We start from the raw sequence: 24,632 nt of genomic DNA, 5'->3' as shown, positions 1-24,632 counted from the left end.
GAGACTCTGTCTCAAAAAAATAAATAAATAAAATAAAATAAACAACCTGCTAGTCCCACTTAATAGCAACGACAATTTAAAAACTATAAACTTCAACCTATTTCCACCATAACCACATTTTCTCAATATTTTGTCTTTCTCAACCTCCATTAGCTTTCCAGTTACTCAGAAAAATCACTTACCTAAATGCCCAACTCAATCTAACATTATGCTAGGAGATTAAGAATTAGTCCTTAGTCTCCTGTACAAGACTACTTCTCTTATTTTTACTTGTAATTTAAAGGGCTAGAAACATAAGACAAAAATTAAACCAATTATTTTATGAGGTTTCTATAACAGCATTGCTAATGCAGGAACTCTCCCTTTCTGTTAGACTGTTCCAAAGTTGAGTCAAAAGAGAAAGGTTCTTAACTCACTGTTGCCTTCTTTAGGATAATAACTGCACAGTAATTCCCTCAACAAAAAATTTTCAGGAAAAATGAGAAAGGCCCATATGGCAATATATAACACAGCCAAGACCTTCAAAGCATATACCTTTGACCCATCTAAATGCTGAAGGATAAATATAAACTTTTATTTATATAAAAGGATGTTCAGTGGGGTGTTATTTTTAAATTGGAAAAAGTTATAAAATTATAAAAGTAGTCAAAAATTAGGAATCGGTAAATTATTAGTATGACAGAATGCTATGAAGCCATCAAAAGTGATGTCACAGAGGAATATTGAACTGGGGAAAGATTCTAAATAAATGCAGAAAGCAGGTTACAAAACAGTATCTGTAGCATACAACAAAGTAAACCACTCAAAGGTGTCACTAAAATTTGCTATAAGTTTCAAGCCTGACAGATCCAAGGTTCTGAGATACCATATTAGATCATGTGACAGAGCAAGCCAGCAACAGTACTAGGCAAAAATGGCTGTGAGCTCTGTTTTAGTGTGTTCTGCCAAAATATATGCCCAATCGTGGAACTTCAGAACAGCTGTGACATCATCTTCAGGATCAAGTTTAAGTACTTCCCTCCTTATTGAGTTACCACCCCTATTTGTCATGAAAATTTTTGAAATCTCAAAATACTACAAAGATACACACACAAAAATCTCACCTAAGGGAGTCTCAATGAGCTATGAGCCTCATTCTCATAAAATTTGCTTGTTCTTGGAAGCCTAATAAAGATTCTAAGATAGTTTACGAGTCAGTTATGTAAGAATGTTAAGGATAATAGTAACCAACAGGAGTAAGGCAATACTAACTGAAATGATATCTGGGCTTAGGATCTTCCTGAAACCCCAGTAGCTCTTCTTACAAAAATAAACTAAAAAATAATCTGACGTAAGTATAATCCAAGCTTTTACTTTTTATTTGGTGCTTTGTTCACCAGCCTGAGAACAATTAGAATACTCATTCATCAAGAGCCTTTACAGAATGGTCTTGAAAAAGAGCCATTAGTTAGCTTAATAAAGACCCTAAACTCTAATAATTTTATTATTCCATGAAATCATTAGAAGGCTGGTCAATTCCAACACATGAATCTCACAACTTCTTACAAAGTTCAATTATCATTCACTGAACCACTCTAGTGAACTTAATCCAAATAGGTATTTGATTAAAAGTTAACAAATTAACAAAACCCAAATATACTACTTCACTTTTAAGCCCATGTTTTCCCACTGGCCCTAACACATAGAAGTTTATCTTACCATCTATGCTGTGCCTAAAAAAATTCATCTTTTTGTTCCTGCTTTTAATAACAAGATGTAAGAAAGAATTCTGCAAGATGAAGGAAAGCTGATTCATGGTATTAGGTGGCACACATTTCAAGTGGTTAAACCAAGCACCTAGATGCCTCTCACACGTTCATAAATCTGCTATGCCACTACATGATATCTAAAAGGTCATGGCCTCCTTATTTCTCTAGAAACAGGAGCATGAGAAGACATCGTTAGAGCCCTTCAGATATCCAGCAAAAAGCATCAGTAAAGTATCTTTTTCTACAAAATATGGCACATTTTACGTTAAATTGTTAACCTTTGGGGAGAAGGGAGTTTAAAGGACTATCAAGAAGGAGAATTTTTCCTCTCAGCCAACTTTTCCATAACCTGGCTCTCCATCCCTAATGCTTTTAGTGTCACTGACAAGTGTATCCACATTTTTCTTATTTGTGCACACTAGAAGGTAAAATGGCAACTAACCCTGCTGTAGCTTAACATCAACTCTAGTTTGAATCCATTCTCCATTCTGCCCAAGATCCTCCCTTGTTACAGAGGAAATCAGGATAAAAGGACTCTTTCAAGAAAACAACAAATATTAAAAGAGATCAGCTTTTTCTGATTATTTGTTTTCCAAGTTTTATATAATATACTAAGCCTTAACTTTCCTAACGAGAATTAAGCTGAACACCACAAAGAATAGAACAAGGAACGTTCTGAAAAACATGCTCTTTCCCTGCCAATTGTCATACGGAAGACAGAAAAGTGATTCCAGGGGTTAGTGACACATCAACTCTTGAAAATAAGCACAAAATCCCAGCCAGGCCAACAGTTAATTATAACAGAACTTCTACATTTTTCTCTGCTATGTTATAGCCTCACTCTTTTCCTACTTTAATTTCCATGGTTTTATCACTTCAATTATTCCCTTTGCATTTCCTTCATTCTTCACCTCTTTCTGCATCTTGTAACCCTGTAACTTCTGTATTGTAATTTCTGTATTGTTTCTGTCCTCCACTAATGTTCTCACATTCCTTTACGCTACGGTTCAAATTAAGACTGAACTATTAAGTGATACTGTGCTAATTTACAGAGATTTTATTAATGGTTCACGACGTAATACCTCTCCTGTTCTCTAGTTCCTCCTTTCCTAAAAGCCTTAAGAATGGTAAGTGGGTTACCTTTTTAACACTTTCTTCTTCCTCTTGGCGTTTCTCATAGTGTGAGAAGTCATCAAAAATGGAAGTGGTGTGCTTGTAGCTGGCTATGATTTTCAACACCTGCTTAGCCTTTTCCAGAGGCACTTCCTGAGTGTCCCTAGAGTTGGTCACTGGTTTATTCTCGTTGTTCTCTAGACGAATGTGTCGCAGTTGGCTATTAGGAACGTCCTTCACAAAAATCCACCTGACATCAAAACGACCCTTCCATTTGTCCTGGGACCACACACCTGCACATGTGTTATAGTCCACAGCAGATTTCATTTCTGCAACGCCACAGAAGTGTCCACTGCCGTTGACACTGAAAAGTAAGTAAACGGGGCCTTTCCCGTTCATGGAACGATAAGCAGCATCCAGTCTCTTGTTCCCATGCTCTGTGCTGCACCAGATATTATACTTAATGGAGCGGTGGATATCGTCCTCAGAGTAGCTCTTAATGATGAAAACCCGGCCATGTTTCAGATTCCAGTCAAAATCCTTGGGGTTATAGTTATTAATGGATCGCAGCTTCTCCAACACAGGGTGGGGTTCTGAAGGAGTAGATCCAGAACCAGCCTGAGACTGTCCTACTCCGTTACCATCCACCCCATTATGACCGAACCCACTGCCACGGTTCCGAGGTGCTACCCAGCGGGTTGGCTGAGCTGCCTGTTGCTGGACTGAGAGCTGGGCAGGCTGTGGTGGAGGTGGAGGCAATGGCTGTGTCTGTTGCCCTACTGATGCCTGAGCCACTGGTGGGCTATTGTTAGCCTGCTGACCTACAGGCTGAGGAGATCCCTGGGTTGGCTGACCTATATTCTGAACCAAAGCCTGTGAGGGGGCTTTTGCCACAGGGCCCTTGTTATCCCAAGTTCCAATATCCATGTTATGCTTTATTGGGGGTGGTGGAAGACTTGACCCTGCAATGCCATTCTTGGTCTTCAGTTTAGGTTGCTGTTTTGCAGGCTTGCTAGCAATGTCAGCCCAAGATGCTGGTTTTGGAGGAGCAATAGTAGCTGGAGGCAAACTATTGGAAGCCACAATGTTACTAGTAATGGACCCACTACCAACAGCAGAGCCTACAACTTTTGGAACATTGCTTGCAACTTCTGTGCTACCCAACTTCAGTGCTGCCATCCCTTGGTCTATAGTATTCATGCCAGGAGCCTTATTGAGGGTCTCACTGGCAAAAGCTGACTGTCCATCAATCATGGCTCCACCTAAGGAGCTAGGTGCATAAGCATAATTGCTACTATATCCAGAGCTCTGAGTAGACTGTCCCTGAGAACTGTTATTTCCCCACGCTGAGAAGTCAATCCCACTGGGAAAGAAATTAAAACCATGCTGACCAAGAAATGGAGTGCTACCTAGGGCTCCTGGTTGCCCAAACATTGCATCTGGTAGGAAGTGGGGCTCTCCGTTGCTCAGTTGTCCATAAGAAGTTAGATAGGGCATGGCGGTGTCACCCCCAGTAGACCAAGCAGCTTCACCCAAAGAATAGGAGAAGCCAATGGAGGGACTGTAGTAACTGGGTAAGTAGGAGTCTGACATGGCAGTATACGCATTATTCTGTGGAAGAAAAAAAGGCAAATCAAAACAAAATTACATCAGGGTATTTCCTCCCCCACTTAGTCACACAATTCAAATACTTCAGCCATTACTACAAAAAAGTTTAGCACATTCAAATGATCTCTTCCTAAACTCACTGGCATTTTTATAAGAAATTTTGATGTAAGAACTGAAATGTTTAAAGTTAAGCGGATACATACAGTGAATATGGGCCTTAACTTTAGCACTACAATTCAGAGAACAGAAAACTTAGCATTTCACCAACGGTTTAAGTCTCGAGTATTGAGAGACAATGCCTTTATTAAAATCAATTATCTCTGGACTTAAGGAATGGGAATTTTGGCAGAAGGGAAGAGTGTTTGAAAGTCTCCTACCTAAACCAGGTAATAGGTCAAACAAAAACAAAAAACTAGAAATTTCAAGTTCTAGCCCAAATGTCTATATAGCCATTCCTTAATCATAAACTAGTTTACAGTGTTAGCCTCTTGGCAAACTATCTGGGAACATCAATAGATGCCACTGTTTGATTATAACCTAGAAAAATGCATAGTGGCTTCCAGAGGATTTTTTTTTTTTTTTTTTTTAAGAGACAGAGGGGTCTTCCTCTGTCACTCAGGCTAGAGTGCAGCAGCATCATCACAGCTCACCGCAAGCTCAAACTCCTGGGTCAAGTGATCCTCCTGCCTCAGCCTTCCCAACAGCTGGGACTACAAGTGCACACCACCATACCCAGCTAACTTTTTGTAGAGATGGGGTCTCAGGCTCCCAAAGTGCTGGGATTAATTAGCCCGGCATGGTGGCACATGCCTGTAGTGCCAACTACTCAGGAGGCTAGGGCAGGAAAATTGCTGGAGTCCAGTTTGAGGTTGCAGTGAGCTACGATGACACCACTGTACTCTAGCCCAGACCCCAGATAATACAACTCAACCCTGTCTCCAAAAAAAAAAAAAAAAAAAAAAAAAAGAGTGTGCTGGGATCACAGGCACACAAGCGACTGCGTCTGGCCTAGAGTATTTAAAATGAAAGAAAAAAAAAAAAAAGATATTGCTACCTCCTTTGCTTCACCTATAAAATAGCTCTAAGCTGAAATACATACCTAACTTTTTCATTAGAACCAGCAAAGCATAATTCTGAAGACAGTGTACAGTCTATGCTCTTACAAAATCACAGAAACATGAAACTATACTCAACTAGTCTTCACATTAGGATACAGATTACATTGTAAAAGCCTCAGTCACTCTTGATCTTACTTCAGTTTTGTACTGAACATTTTTTTTTTTAAATAAATGCTACGGCCCACAGAATAATCCCTTAAGTGAAATCCCACAGGTATACAAAATTGTTCTCCACAGATGTAGATACAGCTCAACTCAAAATAGAGAGTAGTTTACCCTAACTTCAATAGTTCTGGTAATATAAGGGTCCATTAGCTATGTTCTTAGAGACTTGGATGATCATAACAACCTTAAGCCCTAAGTTTGCATTACCAAGGCCAATGGTACTCCTTAGCCACTAAAACACATCTCTTCAATATTAAATTTTCCAACTAATGTGGTTTGATAAAATCGTGTGCTTTTCTCTGCCAATTTAAATTTTTCCTTAAAAACAAAATCTTTCCACACACAGCCCCTCCAGTTTAAAAGTTCTCAAAGGCAGTGTTAAAATTTTAACAGACTCAAATCCATTATGTATAAGAAATTCAGTCTACAGTCAACGGATTAAACAGAGTATTATTTCAATATAGGGTGAAGAAAAATTGTCTATAAAGTAGCTGAATTGCTGGAAATGATAAAACTAAAAAGAACAAAGATTCTCAGGTTACTCTTCTTCATATACTCATCTAAGATTTAGATTATCCTAAAAAAATTTTTAAACAAAGACATTTAAGCTTTGGCTCACCTAAGAAAAACCAAATGCACTTAATATCACTAGCTGTGCCAAGATACAGCTGAATGCCTACACCTGAACTGGCAGGCTCCCATGTGTGTGCCTGAGCTCAAAAATCTGAATTACACAATGTTTTACAAAAACTACCATGAATTATGTTACTAAATGCTCCCCCTCTCCCTGTTATGATTATGTAAGTAAACTACTTCAATAGCAGGAACCTATTAATAGTTCATTCCTCTACTTCCTTCCCTACTTTTCCTGATTAACTGTCTGTCTTTTGTAAAAACTTTTTTCTAATCACCTGTTTAGGTGGTTTCTATACTTGCAGTGTAGAAAATTTTACACAGAGAATCTAAAATTTTTATGTAAGAATCAGGTCCAAATATGAGCATGTAGTAATCTGTCAAATTATTCAAGACTACCAACCATATTTCATATAGCATATGTTCAGAACTTATAATTGTTCCACAATCTTCTTAATCTTCCAGAATATTTTGGAAGAGATATGGTCTATTTTCTTTTTGGTCTATCAATCTGGTGAGTTATATTAACCAAAACGTGTCTTTGGGACCCAAGATGATAACGCAAGTTTTTACATTCATAGGTAATATTAATATTTCAATCTACATGTAAACTTTGTTTTCATATTAGAAGATAGATTACATTGTAAAAACCTCACTCTTTTTTTTTGGCGACAGAATCTCGCTCTGTTGCCCAGGCTAGCGTGCTATGGAGTGAGGCTAGCTCACAGCAACCTCAAACTCCTGGGCTCAAGTAATCCTTCTGCCTCAGCCTCCCGAGTAGCTGGGACTACAGGCTTGTGCCACCATGTCCGGCCAATCTTTTCTATATGTTTTTAGTTGTCCAGTTAATTTCTTTCCACTTTTAGTAGAGATGGGGTCTCGCTCTTGCTCAGGCTGGTCTCGAACTCCTGACCTTGAGTGATTCTCCCACCTCAGCCTCCCAGAGTGCTAGGATTACAGGCGAGTCGCCACGCCCAGCCCTCAATCACTCTTCATCTTACTATGTCCTAAACAGTACTTTAACTCCATTTTATAACTCCTATATCTTTCTTCAGTGAGAATGTATGCAAAGTTGGTTTCTATAGCTGTAGGTAAAGCTCAACTCTAAACGCCAAGTACCTAACTCCAAAATACTGACAAGCTAAGAGCCCATCAGCACTGAATGAAGTTCAGGTGACTTCATATTAGAATTTTTTTTTTTTTTCCCCATCACATATTAATCCAATTTTCCTAAAACAAAAATTTCTCCAGGGTGAAAATTCAGAATATTTAACACTGGCAAGTATTCTTAAGTTTTATGCTGCTATACTCTTGAGAGGGGGGTAGGACAATTACTCAAACAGGTGTTACTGTTAGTAGACAAAGTGTTATCAGTACCACAGTCTCAGTACAATATGTCTACTGACAATACAGAGACGGGAATCTTAAAAGCCTATAAAATTTGTAATAACTGTTTTATAACACACTAATAGGTATTAAGAAAGTGAACCCCCAGAAAACGAGATTTATTGACAGGGCAGAGAAAGAGTAGTATACTACACCCTTTGATCAGATATGTAAACGGTTAACTACTCACGGGCCTTGCCTGTGGACTCAAGTACGGTTCAAAATCATCATCGTTTAATCCATCTTTTTGATGTACAGATCCATTTTGTACTAAGGAAAAAAATTCCAATTAGGAGTGTCCCGATCCTACACTCTCCCTCCCAAATGAATCAAACACCCTAATCTGAGAAAAACCTTACTAGTTCGAAAGGCATGTAAACCTGAACTTCAAAAGGATAAAGACGAGAGTGAATGCTGAAGCCAAGTCCGCCAGTGAAAATATCTCCCTCCACCCAGAGCAAGTTGATCTAAAAAGGTCATTTTACTGGCTCCTCTCGATTTCTGTTCCCTCCCGCTTCCCCTCCCCCATCACATGTGAGTACTTCCAGACAGTGCTCCACGAGGATGAAAAACAAAGGCCTCCTAAGACCTACAGGAAACTAAGGGCCCGGGGCATTTCAAAATCGAATCCACCCCCACCCTTAATGAATTACTCCTTGTTAGCTAAAAAGCTGTTCGCCAGCTGCAAGCACACACCGAAAGGGTCAATACTTCAGCGGGAGGCACCTGCGAACTAAGCGGCTTCCGAAAGGTCCTCTCCCCGGGGCGCTTCCCCGAGACCCCGCCCCCACTCCTCGGGGTCCCCCTCCCGGCCCAGGGCCACCGGCGGAGCGGGGCTTACCTTTGTTTCCTTGACCTTTTGGTCTCTGCGGGCAAAGGAAACGTCGCCGAGCAGCAAGTTGTCCGAGGGAGAAACAGAAAAGCAAAGACAAATTAAAGCAGGGCCCGAAAAAGGAATAAAGGAGCAGGCCTGAGGGGGAGGCGCCAGGAATGGTGGTGAGGGGGAGGTGGAAAATGGGAGGCAAGTGAAAGCGCTGGGCCGGCGGGCGCCGGGGAGAAAAAGCGGGGGACGCCAGCGGCAACGCGGGGAAACCGGGGCTTCGAGGAGGGGAAGGAAATAAGGAAAGAAAACGAGGCCCGCTGCGGAAGGAACGCGGAGCGGCCGGTGGGCTCCGAGGCCCGGGAAGAGCGGGCTGAGGGCGAGGCGCTGGGCCCGGCTGGCCTCCGAGGCCCGAAACCCGGCCCGCGAGATGCGCCGCCTCGGCTCGGCCCGACCGGGGGCGGCGGGCCCGGGCCTAGTCGGGCTCCCTCTCGCCTCACACAATGGCCGAGGCATGCGGGCCGGGCCTGTACCTGCTCCAAGAGGCTGCTGGCCGACATGGCTCTCGGATCCTCACGGGCGGAGACGGCGGCGAACTCTCCTCGGCGCGGCGGCGGTGGCGGCAGATGAGCCCCGACTGCGGAAGCAGGCGGCGCGGCGGCGGCGGCTTTTGTCCCTGACACTCGGGGGCCTCGGCGGACGCAGCGGAGACACAGCGCGCGGCTCGGGCTCCGGCTCCGACTCGGCGACGCTCTAGCCCGAGAGCTCAACGCCCGTCTCTATGCTTTTACGCGCGCGCCCGCCCCTCACAGCCGAAATAAGAGCGCCGAGCGGCGGAGGCGGGCGGCGCGCGCGCGACGCGGGCGCTGACTCTCACATTCACTCACCCACGCGGAAGGGGCCCGGCGCGAAGCACCCCGGGAAGGAAGAGACGGGTCCGTGGCTCCCTCTGGTGGTCTGGAGGAGCGGAAGCGGTGCGCGCGGCCTCCCCGCCTCCACCGCCTCAGGATTGGGGCCTAGGGGGGTGGGGGCGGCCAGGGTCTCGCCGAGAGGTTTTGACTAGCTCTTGGAGAGAGTAGCTTTAGCTTGAGAAAACCGTCAAAAGCTGGTTTCTCAACGATGAAGCGGTGTCTGGAGACCGGGAGACCTTAAAATGAACCTGCCTCCCCGCTGCAAGTGGCATCCCATCCCCATCTGGGAGGGAACCCCAAGAGGGGTCACAGAGCCCCCAAGGAAACTTTATAGGCGGTCCTGCCCTGGAGAGTGACACCCCCACCCCCGGTGAGGGCCCTGGTCATCCTCCTTTGTTAGCAGATTGCAAAAAAAGTACCCCAGAGAGCAAAATCTCCACACAAAAAATCCGGTCCCCCGCAAAAGAGGCTCACTCCTTAATATTGCAGGGAGGAGAATCTACAATTCCTCGGGGAAGTCACTGGCCCCCCCAAATAATTTGTTAAACTGTGGACTTTATTTCCAAGAAAAATACACCTCACACATCTACACAAAATGTTACATTTACTTTCTTTCTTTTTTGAGACAGAGCCTCACTCTGTTGCCTGGGCTAGAGTGCCATGGCGTCAGCCTAGCTCATAGCAACCTCAAACTCCTGCGCTCAAGCGATCCTACTGCCTCAGCCTCCCGAAGAGCTGGGACTGCAGGCACGTGCCACCACGCCTGGCTAATTTTTTTCTATATTTTTAGTTGTCTGGCTAATTTCTTTCTATTTTTAGTAGAGACGGGGTCTCGCTTTTGCTCAGGCTGGTGTCGCTCCGCCTCCCAGAGCGCTAGGATTACAGGCGTGAGCCACCCTGCCAGGCCAAGAGCGAATGTCCTTGATCTGGGGAAGCAAGGAAATTAACATTATTCCAATACCTGCTGTGGGCCAAGCTTTGTTGTGTGTTTTCAAACACATTCAAGTCTTTCGACAACTTCAAAATAGCTATCAATCTCTCCGTTTCACAACTGGAAAAACAGAGGTTTAAGTAATGTGACCAAGTTTACAAAGCTATTACATAGCCTGGTATATCTGACACTAACAGGAACGTAATCCACCACCCCCACGAAAGAAATCCTTTATTCAAGAACCAGAATCCAATGGAGACCGAAAGGATGAGCATGAGCATTTTTAATCAGAAAACTCAACTCATCCAGGGATAGCTGATACTAGGAAAGCCCATCTAATTGCTTTTGTGACTGCAAATAAGTTGCAGTAAACAGATAAATAATGCACTATTAATTGTTAACCTCATACCGTCCACTTGCTGGATACAGGAGGCTTTGGTGGACTCAGTAGCAAAATAAATGATAACATGGCATCTTAGATTTTACATCATAATTTTGCTCAAAGTGCTCAAAGCTTTTTTTTTCCCTGCCCATAATCACATTTATGGTAGGAATGAATAAGGTCAGGTACCAAATGTGATGGACTTTTAGTGGAGACAGTAAAATGTCAAGTCTCAGAGTGTAGATTCCACCAAGGAAATTTTTTTAAATTAATTAATTTACTTTTTTATAGCCCAACCCGGTCACCCGCAAGATGGAGCCAGGGTGGGCCTAGGGAGGGTGGGGCTCCCACCAAGGGAATAAAAGACACCTCGTAATACTTTTTTAAAAAATAATCAGCCGGTTAGCCCCATGGCCCAGATTTATGTATAAACTGTAACCAGTTGCCTGTCCTTACCTTTGGAGGCAGGATGATATTGTAAAAAGAGGATTAGACCAGGACTCATATGCTGGGAGAGAAAGGGTCTAAATACTGGTTTTCCCACCAGATGTGCAACATTGGGTAAGTTACTAAACCTTTCTCAGATTCCCTCATTTGATAAAGTGGATAATAATACCAACCTAACAGGTTTATTGCGAAGATAAAGTTTAAAAAAAAAGCAGACATTAAAGCATGTCTGGTACATTGTAGGTTCATTTCTTATAATCCCATTAGGGGATGTGAGTAAAAATTCTTTCCTTCCAGTAATATCTTCATGGTGCCAGAACTTTTGATTAGTTCCTTTGGGATTACCTTCAATTCTCCAGGAGTTCCCAGTTAAAATGCAAATATCCTTGGGAGAAGGGTAATTTCTAAACGTGGATTAGTTTACCAGATTGGTTTTAATAGGCCCCTGAAGAAACTGAATCCACAAGACTGATATATTTAATCACTGGAAAGAGGGAGGGGAAGTTGGAATGTGCGGTATTATTTTATAGTCTGGAAGAAAGAATACCGTACTGAAAATGGGTTTAGATTCTAGTTTCAGCTCTGCCACTGGGTGGATGAAGCATTCAATCCCTCTTTCAACAAATATTTATTGAGGGGCAGCAAATGTACTGGGGAGAAAGTCTTAAGACAGTTCACTTCGTCCTTAAGCTTTAGACTACTCAGGGAAACTGAGACTAAGCAAATAGTTACTCAGTTACAATTATGGAAAGTGCAATGAGGAAGTACAGACAGATGTAGTCTCCTCAGAGGAGCTGGGGAAGTTTCTCCTGAGGAAATAAGCTTCAGCTAAAACATGAAGGATGAGGAGAAATTGGCCAGGCAAGGAGGAAAGGGAAGTGAGCGAACAGTATGTTTCAAAGGCCTTAAGCAAGGAGGGAATTTGGCACTGGTGACGAACTAAAAGAAGACCAGCATGACTGGGCACATAATGAGAGAGAGGGTGGCACCAGATGAGGCTGGAGAATTGGGTAGAATGGAGAAAAATAAAGACTTTAGTCTTTCACTATAAGCAATGATCAGCCAATAAAGGGCTAATAGGAGCATAGCAGGCTCTGGTTTACCGTTTTAAGAAATTCCCTCTGGGCCAGGCGGTGGTGGTTCACTCCTGTAATCTTAGCACTCTGGGAGACGGGGGGGGGGGGGGGGGGGGGGGGGGGGGGGGGGGGGGGGGGGGGGGGCGCGGCGGTGGCGATCCTTTGAGCTCAGGAGTTCGAGACCAGCCTGAGCAAGAGCGAGACCCTGTCTCTACTAAAAAAAATAGAAAGAAATTAGCTAGACAACTAAAAATATATAGAAAACATTAGCTGGACATAGTGGCACATGCCTGTAGTCACTTGAGCCCAGGAGTTTGAGGTTGCTGTGAGCTAGGCTGACACCATGGCACTTTAGCCCGGGCAACAGAGTGAGACTCTGTCTCAAAAAAAAAAAAAAAAAAAAAATTCCCTCTGGTTACAGTGTGGGGAATAGATTTAGGGAAAAGAGAGTAGATTAGGAGTTAGAAGAGTGTTGCAGTAAATCCAGGCAAAAAATGATGGTGGCAGGCTCTAATACAGTGGCAGTGAAGACAGTGAGAAGTGGACAAAACTGAGAAGTTTTAGAAGGTAAAATGAGAGGTCTCAGTGGTTGACTGGATTGGGAGGGGAGACACCAAAGGAGAAGGCAGTATCAGTATCGAGGATGATACCTGGTTTGATGTGAGCATCTGGGTGGAGGATGTGCCTTTTTCTGGTGTGGGGGTGGGGAAAGGGCACACATTTATCTCTGGACTTGCTAGGTTTCAGGAAAACATAAACATCAGATGGAAATGCTCTGCAGACATTTAAAGGGTTTAGGGCTTAGAGAGAAAAACAGGGCTAGGAATGCAGTCTTGGTGCCTTTGTTATACAGATGTTAGTTAAAGCCAAAGGAATCCATGAGATTTCTTCAGAAGAGAGGGAGAAGAGCATCAAACCAGAGAGAGAAGAGGGAGACCAGGAGAGGCAATCATTTCCTCACTCATCTATTTCCAAGACTGAAAAATAAGTAGGATGGACCAAAAAAACCTCTGAGTCTCTTCTGGTTCCACCATTTTAGACCTCTGGTGGAAACCAAAGGGATCCTTCTAGATATATAAGGGGCAGGGGCGGGGAGCGGGGTGGTAGTAAGAGGGAGAAAGAAATAGGAAGGAGAAAAGGGCAGATTTTATGTACTCTTCAGAACTTTTTCATGGGCTGGACTGGGTCCTAGAGTCCTGGTTCTCAAATTTTCCTGTTTTCCAAGGCCTTTATCAGAACAGTAGACTTCATTGCCCAAGTTACCCCCTTAATATGGCAGGAATAAAAAAGACCTCCTGTGGAAATGTTTATATACCTCACACAACTAACTGTAAAAACCTATGTTTAAAGATTTCTGCTGGTTCTCTGTAGCCTACATGGTGTACAAAGCTTGTCACTCTCTAGTCCTGTGTATTTCTGAAGCCTCAACTGCCACGTCCACCCGAACACTCCATGCAGCAGCCACACTGCACTTTTTCCCAAATACACTTTCTGGAGCCCATGACTTTACATATGCAGTTCTCTTTGCCTGAAATGCCTTTGCCCTCTTCCCCATCCAATTGCTATCTGTCCTCCAAGATCCTAATCAATGAAGCCTTATTTTTCCTCTTAGCAGAAAGAAGATGCCGTTCTTTGTTCACACCTAATATTGATCATATTTCCTTATGGTAACTTATTTTAGTGTATTAAAACTATCCATTTCCATCAGTATTTCTTTTTCTTTTGGAAATCTGAGACTCAGTTGAGAATCTAATGAAAGTAATGAATCTTCCCTCCAGAAAAATACACACACCCCCACATTTTTGCATAGGATCTCACTGACCATCCCCTCCCCCAAGCCCATCTACCCCATGGGCCCCAGCTGAAGAAAACCTCTAGTTTACATATTGCCTCTCCGATAAATCTACAACTGCTTATAGCACAAAGAACTTTTTTTATTATTAATCTTTATAATTCAATGCTAAGTAAATGTTTGAATTCATTAGTTATCTCATTCATTTTCAAAATTCTCCCTAGTAACGTCAATCCTCATTTTAGAGATGAAAATCTGGTGGGACCATCATTTGTGTTAAGAAGTTAAATGCATCTGGAACTTGGTGGCATGTGCCTGTAGTCCCAGCTACTAGGGAGGCTGGGAAGGAGGATCCCTTGAGCCTAGGAGTTAGAGGCTGCAGTGAGTGATAGTGCCACTACATTCTAGCCTGGGCGACAGAGCAAAAGACCTCAACTCTAAAAAAAAAAAAAAGTCAAATGTGCAGTCTTAACTAGCTTAATTGAATGTTGAAAGAAAAAGCACTGTGGAAATGGAAATCACAAGGTAAGTTGATGGTTGGCTTTTTAATGGGCAGGTGTTTTATGAATCTGAATGGAGGTATGAAAAGAGCAATGTGAGAATCAGGCTAAAGGAAGAAAAGACCTACAGCTGGGCCAGGTGGCCTTAGGACACTAGGAATTCACAGCTGTGCATATCCAAGGGATGCTGTTAGAGACATCAAGGGCAGAAAAGAACAGGAACCGAGAAAGTGCCAGTACTAAAGGAGCTTTCAAGATTCAACTGGGGGCTGGGCGCAGTGGCTCAAGCCTGTAACCCTAACACTCTGGGAGGCCAAGGCGGGTGGATTGCTCAAGGTCAGGAGTTCAAGACCAGCCTGAGCAAGAGCGAGACCCAGTCTCTACTAAAAATAGAAAGAAATTATCTGGCCAACTAAAATATATATAGAAAAAATTAGCCGGGCATGGTGGCACATGCCTGTAGTCCCAGCTACTCGGAAGGCAGAGGCAGGAGGATTGCTTGAGCCCAGGAGTTTGAGGTTGCTGTGAGCTAGGCTGACGCCACGGCACTCTAGCCAGGGCAACAGAACAAGACTCTCACACACACAAAAAAAAATAATTAAAAAAAAAATCCTTATGTAACAAAATATAATGTTAGGAACCCCATGCTGTTCCCAAGACTTTTTGTTTGTTTTATTGATAAATGAGATCTGTAAGTCTGAGTAGCACTGTGCTAGGAAACAGCTTACCATCTCAATCTAAGACAATAAGTTGGAGAGAAAAATGGAATACAAACACGATTTCTAGAGATAGTGCCAAGGGGAAACAAAGCCATGGAGACCCTGGAAAGACTGGTTCAATTTTAAATTTGTGCCAAGAAAAAATAATTAAGCCAATGAATGTGTGACTAAAGTATTTGGGACAATGTTTTACAGATAAATCCTTCTGCTTTGATCCTTGGGTGCTAGCTACAGAGAAGTTAAATTTGAACAAGGCAAGAATAGAGAGGTTGGCCAGGTGTGTTGGTTCACACCTGTAATCCTAGCACTCTGGGAGGCTGAGGCGGGAGGATTGCTTGAGCTCAGGAGTTCAAGACCAGCCTGAGCAAGAGTGAGACCCCCATCTCTACTAAAAATAGAAAAATTTAGCTGGGCATCATGGTGTGAGCCTGTAGTCCCAGCTACTTGGGGAGGCCGAGATAGAAGGATCGCTTGATCCCTGGAGTTCGAGGCTTCAGTAAGTTATGGTTGAGTCACTGAACTCTAGCTGGAGCGACAGAACGAGACTCTGTCTCAAAACAAACAAAAAGCACAACTAAATGTGTTCTTAAATAAAATATTATCATTATAAAATGATTCATTTAAGAGTTCCTTTAGGTATTATGGTTCTCTACTACATTTAAGGACTCTGTTTAATAAATTCAGTATACAATGTTTCAAATATATCTATTATTTAAAGTAGACTATATGTTAGTTTTCTCACTGTAAAATGGGGTAAATAATGCTATTTATCACATAGGATTGTTGTGAGGATCAAATGGATTAACATGTAAAATGCTTAGAACAATGCTTGGTACATACTCCTCAATAAGTTTTGGGTATTATTAATTATTCATGCATCAAGTATCTATCAAGCTTCTACTACATGCCAGGCACTGTTCCAGGGGTGGTGAAAACTGCAGTGAATGAGAGAGACAAGACAGGTCCCTGCTGTCATGGAGCTTCCATTCTAGTTGGAGGAAGAAAATAAATGTATGTCAGATAAGTAAAACAGAGGAAAGTAAAGCAGTGCAAAGGAAAATAGGAAGCATAGTGTAGGGGGAAGTTGCCAGTTTTTATAAGGTAGGTGTTAGGAAAGTCCTCTCCGATAAGGTAATGTGACTTGAAGAAAGTGAAGAAATAAGCTTTGCAGTTATCTGGAGGAAGAATGTTCTAAGGCAGCAGTCTCTAACCTTTTTGGCACCAGGGACTGGTTTCATGGAAGACAATTTTTTTTTAAATTTTAGGGAGTGCAAAAGGAAGGGGCAAAAAAAGGGGGAGCCATAGGAGACAATTTTTCCATGGACCAGGAGGTGGGGAGGAGAGTGATGCAAGTACTGGGGAGCAGCTGCAAATACAAATGAAGCTTTACTTGCTCACCACTCACCTCCTACTTTGTGGTCTAGTTCTTAACACGCCAGGGACTGGTGCTGGTCCTCGGCTGGGGGTTGGGGACTGCAGTTCTAAGAGATTATTGAATTAAAAAAAAAGCTACCAAAATGAATAGTTCTGGATTTGTAATAGGGAGTTGCAGGGTTTGTGCAGAAGTCATGCCCCATCTAAGGCATGCCTGTTCCAGTCAAGTGTTACTGTGAGGAAATGTGAACCCACTATTTTCAGACCTTCTTGTTGTTCTTAAGAAAAACTGAAAATTAGCCGGGCGTGGGGGTGTGCCCTATAGTTCCAGCTACTACAGGAGGCTGAGACAGGAGGATCCCTTGAACTTAGGTGTTCCAGGCTGCCGTGAGATGTGTTTGCACCACCGCACTCCAGCCTCAGTGACAGAGCAAAGACCCTGTCTCTAAAAATAAACAACTGTTATCTTGAGTTTTTCATGTGAACTGTCCTAATGTTTGAAACTCTGTAGATCTGTAGGCATAAATTCATACATGTTCATAAAAAGACATGGACAAGAATGTTCATAGAGGCATTATTATAATAGTCCAAACTGGAAACTACCCAAGTGCCTATTATTAGTAGAATGGATGGATCAGTTATGGTATAGTCACAGCTTCTATACAGCAATGAGAAGGAATCAACCACAGCTTCACACAACATTCCGGATGAATCTCACAAACACAATGTTGAGTGAAAAGAGCCAATCACAAGAGTTCAAAAAGCAATAAAAGTAAGCCATAGGGAGGTGGGGAGGGGTAAAGACTTACCTATTGGTTACAATGAACACTATTTGGGTGATGGGCACACTAAAAGCCCTGACTTAAGCATTATAAAAGGTATCCATGTAACAAAAACATTTGTACCCCCTTAATATTTTGAAATAAAAAAAATAAGCCATAGTTTTGGAGAGGTAGCTAGTGTTTACCTTGCAGGGTGAAATGTTAGTAATTTTTTTTTTTTTTTTGTGATCTGGAACCTGGTTTCATAGGTGTGCTCAGTTTGTTAAATTTATCAAGTTGTACAATTATGATTTGTGCACATTCCTGTGTGCATGTTCAATAAAAAATAAAAACAAAATTAAACAAAGTATGGGCCAAAAAAAGTAAGTCTTCAGGCTAACACAGGGCTGTGGGCTTCCAGTTTGCTCTGTAATGTATAGACGTCTCTAGAGAAAACAGCAGAGCCAGTTTTGTTTTTTTTTTTTTTTTTAAAAGCAAAAAACGTACACTTTATAATGCAGGTAAATGTCCTCTGTGTGTGATTTCCCTAGAATAACTCCTACAATGACCAGTGAGGAACTTGTCTTTCCCTCTGGGTCCTTTATCCAGCCTCATATTTACCCTTGTATGTGATTCAAACTTATTGTTCAATCTTATTCTCAAATTAGAAAAATTAATCCATATATTCCATATTCCAAGTCGTGACTATCAGTAGTGATGCAGAGTCAGAAACCATATAATGCTCAGGAACCCAGAGGCAATTTCACAACATAGGGTGTAGTCTATTACACATTAGGTTGAGAGGCTCACAAGATACAACAGCAATTTCAATTTCTGGTAGTTGTGAGACATACTGAACTGAAATAAATCATTCAGGAAACAACGTATGTCTTAACCTGAGCCATGGACCGTGAGTAGAGAATCAATCAGATGTAAAAGAGAGGCTTTTAGAATCTATGTGTTTTGGGGAATTTACCTACAGTCACTATACAAGCACATCACAAAGGTGCTTCACTTCAGGTGATTGATGGTGTTAAAAAGCTGTTTTAGCTGGTGAAGACTGCAGTCTATGGATCTATGCACAGGTTTGGGTCCTGGGGGTGTCTAGAGTTGGGAAGAAATGATTGTGTCAGGAGTTATGAAAGAATTACTGACATGGCAGAATTTGGGAACTTAATCATGGTTTCTAAAAGCAAGAGCTAGAGAAGAAGAATGAAGTCAGAGTATGGATAGGGAAAAGTAGAACCTTCTAGAAGTCAAATTGCATAACTCAGGACCAAAAAAGGTGTTCCAGGATTGGGCAGGAAACCTGAAAAGGACTCAAATAGGGCTGCCCAAAGACAGAAATTCTAGGGACAAAGAGACTCCAAATACAGCAGACCTGAACACTTGAGGTCCCTGACAACCTTGGTTGTTATGGCAGTACATTATAAACTACACAAAAATTTCCCAGGGAGGAATTATCCTAGGTTTAGAGAATATGCCTCACCCCCAGGAAAGTGGTTAATTGTACTAGGAAAGTTGTCTGAAAATGCAGGAGCTAGGCTAGTGTCTGACTTTTAGTCTCAGAGAGGACTACTTCCTCAAGAATATTGCCCAACGTGTATCACAACCTCATACCTATTTTATTTGTGTTTGTTTGTTTGTCTGTTTTGAGACAGAGTCTTGTTCTGTTGCCCAGGCTAGAGTGCCGTGGTGTCAGCCTAGCTCATTGCAACCTCAAACTCCTGGGCTCAAGCGATCCTCCTGCCTCAGCCTCCTGAGTAGCTGGGACTATAGGTGCTCACCACCTTGCCCAGCTAATTTATTTTTCTTTCCATTTTTAGTTGCCTGGCTAATGTTTTCTATTTTTTTTAGTAGAGACGGGGTCTCACTCTTGCTCACGCTGGTCTCAAACTCCTGAGCTCAAGCTATGCCTCCCGCCTCAGCCTCCCAGAGTGCTAGGATTACAGTGTGAGCCACCATGCCCGGCCTCTCATACCTGTTTTAAACCTTTGTCCTTTCCACCTCCCTGATAGTACTAAAACATGGATGTTATAACTCAATGAACTAGTAATTCCATATTTCATGCTTGAATTTTACTATTTCTATAATGAATACTCTCTACCATACGGATTTACCTTTCTTTAATGCCTTTCGTGAAATGGGATAAGATGCTACCACTAAAGGGTATCAGAACCACCTGAACTAAATATTAATTTTCCATATATTTGGATTAACATTGGTCTTCCTTCCCTAATGTGGACAGAGGTGAGAAAGAATCTCCATGTGAAGTGGCTTTGAATCTTGAGTATTCATGTTTATTGTGCATTATTTAATTTAGAATGACTGGGTTTTGTTTGTTTTGTTTTTTTGGAGTAGGGGAAGCCTGTAAATTGAGAAGGGGAAGAGAACAAGGCAAGCACCAATCAGGGACATGGCCAAGATAAGACAGTCATACAGTTGACTCTGAGGTCTTTGTGGAAACCACATGGCAGGAAGGTTTGGGGAAATTACCCTTTACCAGCTAGACTCCAGTCCTGCACTGAATTTGGCGCTGGGTCCCATCTGATGGAAACTCAAGAGAAGCCCATGCATGACTCAGCTTCCTCCAGTGGCCAGACTGCCTGTGCTGCTGACTGCCTGGCTCTGTAGGCAGAAGAAACAAGAGACTAAAGATATTTTTCTCTTGAATAAGCCCAATTACTTGAAAATGAAGTACAATAAAACTAGCCAAAAGTGGTCTCTTCTAAATCAGCTTAGGTACATACCTTCTCCGGTAAGTACTCCCATATTTGCTGATTCCACCCCTACACCCTGGCTGGGTTAGGTGCTTGACCCTTTGTTCTCTTGGCTCCCAGCCAAAAGCCCTATCACTGCACTCACCCCAGTATGATGATCTGTTTCCGTATCTCATTAGAAGGGGGCTTCCTAACTTTTTTGTGCCTTTGGCAGTCTGCCGAAACCCATGGACCAATTCTTTTTTTTTTTCTTAATTTTATTTATTTATTTATTTATTTTTGAGACAGAGTCTCACTCTGTTGCCCAGACTAGAGTGCCATAGCGTCAGCCTAGCTCACAGCAACCTCAAACTCCTGGGCTCAAGCAATCCTCCTGCCTCAGCCTCTCGAGTAGCTGGGACTACACATGCGCCACCATGCCCGGCTCATTTTTTTTTTTTATGTATTTTTAGTTGTTCAGCTAATTTCTTTCTATTTTTTTAGTAGGGATGGGGTCTCGCTCTTGCTCAGGCTGGTTTCGAACTCCTGAGCTCAAACAATCCACCTGCCTCGGCCTCCCAGAGTGCTAGGATTACAGGCGTGAGCCACCTCGCCTGGGCCCCAATTCTTAAATAATGTTTTTCAATGCATAAAATAAAATACATAGGATTACAAAAGGAAGCCAATTACAGTGAAATATGTAGTTCATAACTCCAGACATCTGGTGTCTGAATTCCTTGAGCGCAAGGATTATATCTTAATCTCTGTACTGCTAGTGCCTAGCACAAAGCCTGGCACATAGATGGTACTTAAAAATGTTTATTTAATGAATGAACAGAAAAAGAAATGGCTAGTGCCAAGTCAGCCTGAGGAGTGATTCATTGCTATTGCTTATGCACATAACAATGGCCTGCTTATGTCTCACCCCTAGACCAGGGCTGTAAGGGAACCCACACTCAACAACAGGTACCGCAGCATCTAGCAATAATGACAGGCTATTAGAATACCAGGAAAACAACAAAGCTCATGTATTTTACCAGCCAGAGTATTCATATAGTGAAAGTAAACAGGCTATGTCTTGAGGAGGAGAGCTCTTGACTTTGGAAGCATGATGCTCACACTACCTTAAAACATTACCAACAGCTCTGATGGAGGAAAGAAGGGAACCTGAGCTAGCATGTGTCTGTATTCTCTAGGGCTCCTCTCCTGTCCTGAACTGGTCCTCTCATCTCTGGGAAAGAGAAAATTGTTCCTAAAACCACAATAGGGATGAGATGTGCCTTTCTAGTTTCAAGCAGTACATTCAGTCATAGACAGAAATTTTGTTTATGTAGCAACAGAAAACCTAAAGAAGCAGGAAATAAAAGCCACTTCCCTCACTAAAGATATTAATACATAAAGAGCCAAAGATTTGTTCTAAATTAATTGCTAAGTCTATTAGATATTTTGAAAAGAAAAACAAAACCCCAATTTTAAAGTTAAAATCTACAACTGCATGGGATTCATAAATCTCACTCTTAAGGTGTTTAAGAGTGATCCCCCCAAGTTAGAGGGCTTCTTTAGCTACATACAGCCACCTGAGGGATGGCAGAATGTAATTTTCACTTGCTTGATGGGGTTTCTAACATCTGTTGAAAGAAACATGGCTTCAGGTAGATGCCTTCTTAAAAGAAAAAAAAAGAAACTACAGGTCAAAGTTTTGTTTTTAATAATAAAAAAAAGTCCTCCCACTCCTAAGGTGTGTGCTTTCTTTTTTAACCTATTTTTCCTTTAAGTTGTCTGCAGTTTCCCTATATTTTTCCTAGTGCAGTAAACAATGCAATCAAAGAAATAAAAACCAGGATCCACTCTTGCCCCAAACACTGAAGAGGGTCAAAGAGAAGGAATCACAGCACGGAAAATGGCCCAGCTCTAAATATACAAACAACATTAAAAAAAAAAAAAAAAAAGGAAAACAAAACAAAACAAAACAGCACCCCCCCCCCCCAGACATTATTATTGACATTCCTGGTATAATATAATGTTGAAGACAATGCTTCTTTCCCAGGGAGTCCAGCTCGCTCAGGAGGAGACATCTAGTCGGTGCTGCAGGAAAGGCTGGGGGTGTTGAATCTTCCCTGCCAAGCCTAAAGCTTTTTATGAGCTCAATATCTCACAGAAACATCTGTGGTACAAATGAATCTAAAAGGAGATGAAGGCAGGCAGGCACCTGTCACTGTTCTCCAAATCAGCCAAAAAGCTGAAGAGCGTGGGATCCAGGAGGCAGATGCCATTAAGAGTTGAGGGACGGAGGGTAGAAGGAGAGGAAGCACCAAATGGGTGGCTGCTTTTGGTTCCAAAGCCAAAAAATGGCCCCACCAAAAATGGCAGCTGGTCTGGATAAGGAACTCCCCTGCTCCTGGAGTCATGCAATAAAAATGATGGCCTTGGAGCTCCAACCCCATGACAGCCACAGTCCAAGAACCAGAGCAATTTTCATCACATCACAGAGTTTGCAAATGAATGGACTGATCCTAGTTTAGGAGAGTAAGTGCTTTGACAAAGTGCAGGGCAAGGTGAGCTATCCCCTTGAACCCCAAAGCATAGCTGTGGCATCCAAGGATTTCTATTTCTGCAAAGCCATAGGCCATTGCTGCCACCTTCTCGGTGGAGATGCACCCCTCCACCTATCACCCGCCTCTTCTCAAAATGGCACCTATGTAGTAACCTTTGGAGATCTCAACAGGCATCAGTTGTACCTCTGGAAGTAAGATAATTTCCTTGCCCCATCCTCACCGAAGCACTTCCCTTTTTAAGCTAGTGCTGGCACACCACCTTTCCCTCCAAGCAGAGTTCAACTTCCTTTTGTTTCAGAGTTTTGCACTGGCCTCTTTAGGGCCCTTTCCAGGGTACAAAATAAAGTGCCCTTCTGCATCCATATGCGAATGAGTTGCCTTCCAGTGTCAGATCTGAGATCCAGAGTTTGGTCAATGCATCTTTACAAGCATAAAAACACATGCTTACACAGACAGACAGACTCGCCTGGAAATGGCTTTCTGGACAGGGTTTCTGGTTATCTTGATGCCTCCCCTAAAGGAAATTACTTTCTTGGTGTAAGACGATTAGGACATTGAATGACCTACTCTCAACTTCCGGAAGGGCAGCTTGTTTTGTCCATTTTTCAATGTGGGGGTGAGAGGAACCCAACATTTTCAGTTACAACAACAAGATTTTGTTTTTTAAAAAAAGGATCCTATGTGGAAATGAGTGGGACAATGATAAAAATAAACAAATAATTAAAATTCCAAACCAAAACATATCTCCTGGCCCTGAGACCCCCAGTTAATCCTCTAAGACCACAATCTCCACATTGTGGACTTGATGCTGGTGTTCTTCCATCTCAGCCACAACTTTCTCCTCAGTCCTCAGCTCTGTCTCCAGGATGACTGCTTTGCCCTCAGTATCTTCAGCCTCTGGGTCCGGGGCTGGGTCAATCTCAATGATGGTCTGCCCATCCTCTGAGGTGCTTTCAACAGCCTGGATGGCTGAGGTGAGGCCGGACTCCATGGCCACCAACTCCACAGGGCTCACCATGGTGGTCATGTTGCCCAGGGTACTCCCATCCTGCATGGCAGTAGAGCTTAGCAGTGCCAGGCTGGATGAAGGGTGGATGGTCACTGTGTCTGGTGAGCTGCTCTTGGCAGAGGAGACCACTGTGGCATAGCGGAAGAGCTGAGGGCCAGAAGGCAGTGTGTGGACAGTCACAGGACTAGAGCCCTGGCTGAGGGTGGCCACTGGAATATTGCCCATGGAAAATGACTGACCCACTGGGGTGATGGTGATGGGTGAGATGACTGTGAACTGAGGCTGCTGGACAGGAGGAGAAGGGCTCAGGACAGTGGTGGAGGCTGGCCGCTGGAGCCGGGGCCTTTTTGGAGGTTTAGGAGTGCTCACAGGCATCAGTACCACATTTTGAACCGTCTGGGATTTCTGCCTGTGATCCTGAGCTTGCTTCTTCTGCTCTTCCAACTGGCGTTCCAAGTCTGTGCAAAAAAAGAAAAGACTGTGTGTGGAGGAAGTAAAATCTCTGGAGAAGTAAACTGGAAGTCAGGAGACCTGGGGTCTTGCACTGGTTTTGCTACGATATAGCCTTGAGCAAGTCACTTTATTGTTTTTAAAAGGAAAAAACTAGACTGGATGATTTAAAAAATCCTCTCAGTAATTATATTTCATTGTGTGATTACAGGCAGGGCAACAATTCAGAATCTTTTACAAGCTGTGATCCTACTATAACTCAATCCTAGAAGCTCTTCTGGCATTTAGTCACGTCACCAAATGCAAATCAAAGAACCCTCCAATTGGTGTTATAACTTGAATATGCCCTGCCTGGGTCTATAGATGAAAATAACTATTATCTGCATGATCCCTTTGGAACTGGAGCTACAATGGCCACTCCGAAAAACAGTGATT

General features: G+C 42.8%; 2 protein-coding genes across 5 annotated transcripts in view; both read right to left on the bottom strand.

The window, feature by feature from the left end:
• YTHDF2 (YTH N6-methyladenosine RNA binding protein F2) overlaps positions 1-9,665 on the bottom strand; it is a 30,409-nt gene extending 20,744 nt beyond the window's left edge. Inside the window, exons 1-5 of one of the 4 annotated variants that reach the window (XM_069477562.1) lie at positions 9,479-9,665; positions 9,125-9,228; positions 8,613-8,637; positions 7,962-8,041; positions 2,889-4,472 (exon numbers count right to left, since the gene is read on the bottom strand). In XM_069477562.1, coding sequence (XP_069333663.1) covers positions 2,889-4,472; positions 7,962-8,041; positions 8,613-8,637; positions 9,125-9,151 — 1,716 coding nt within the window. In that variant the 5' untranslated portion in view covers positions 9,152-9,228; positions 9,479-9,665. Of the gene's footprint in view, positions 1-2,888; positions 4,473-7,961; positions 8,042-8,364; positions 8,371-8,612; positions 8,638-9,124; positions 9,347-9,478 lie in introns of those variants that run through there. The other 3 variants (XM_069477563.1, XM_069477560.1, XM_069477564.1) reach the window with 3 other exon arrangements.
• Positions 9,666-22,141: 12,476 nt separating this feature from the next.
• GMEB1 (glucocorticoid modulatory element binding protein 1) overlaps positions 22,142-24,632 on the bottom strand; it is a 37,226-nt gene continuing 34,735 nt past the window's right edge. The window contains exon 10 of the mRNA XM_069477559.1: positions 22,142-24,205. Within this exon, the coding sequence (XP_069333660.1) occupies positions 23,505-24,205 (701 nt within the window). The 3' untranslated portion in view covers positions 22,142-23,504. The remainder of the gene's footprint in view (positions 24,206-24,632) is intronic.

The sequence above is a fragment of the Eulemur rufifrons genome, chromosome 8, assembly GCF_041146395.1.
Source record: "Eulemur rufifrons isolate Redbay chromosome 8, OSU_ERuf_1, whole genome shotgun sequence".
Lineage (NCBI taxonomy): Eukaryota > Metazoa > Chordata > Mammalia > Primates > Lemuridae > Eulemur > Eulemur rufifrons.
The sequence above is the reverse complement of the archived record's forward strand: the minus strand, read 5'-3'. Positions and strand labels throughout refer to the sequence as shown.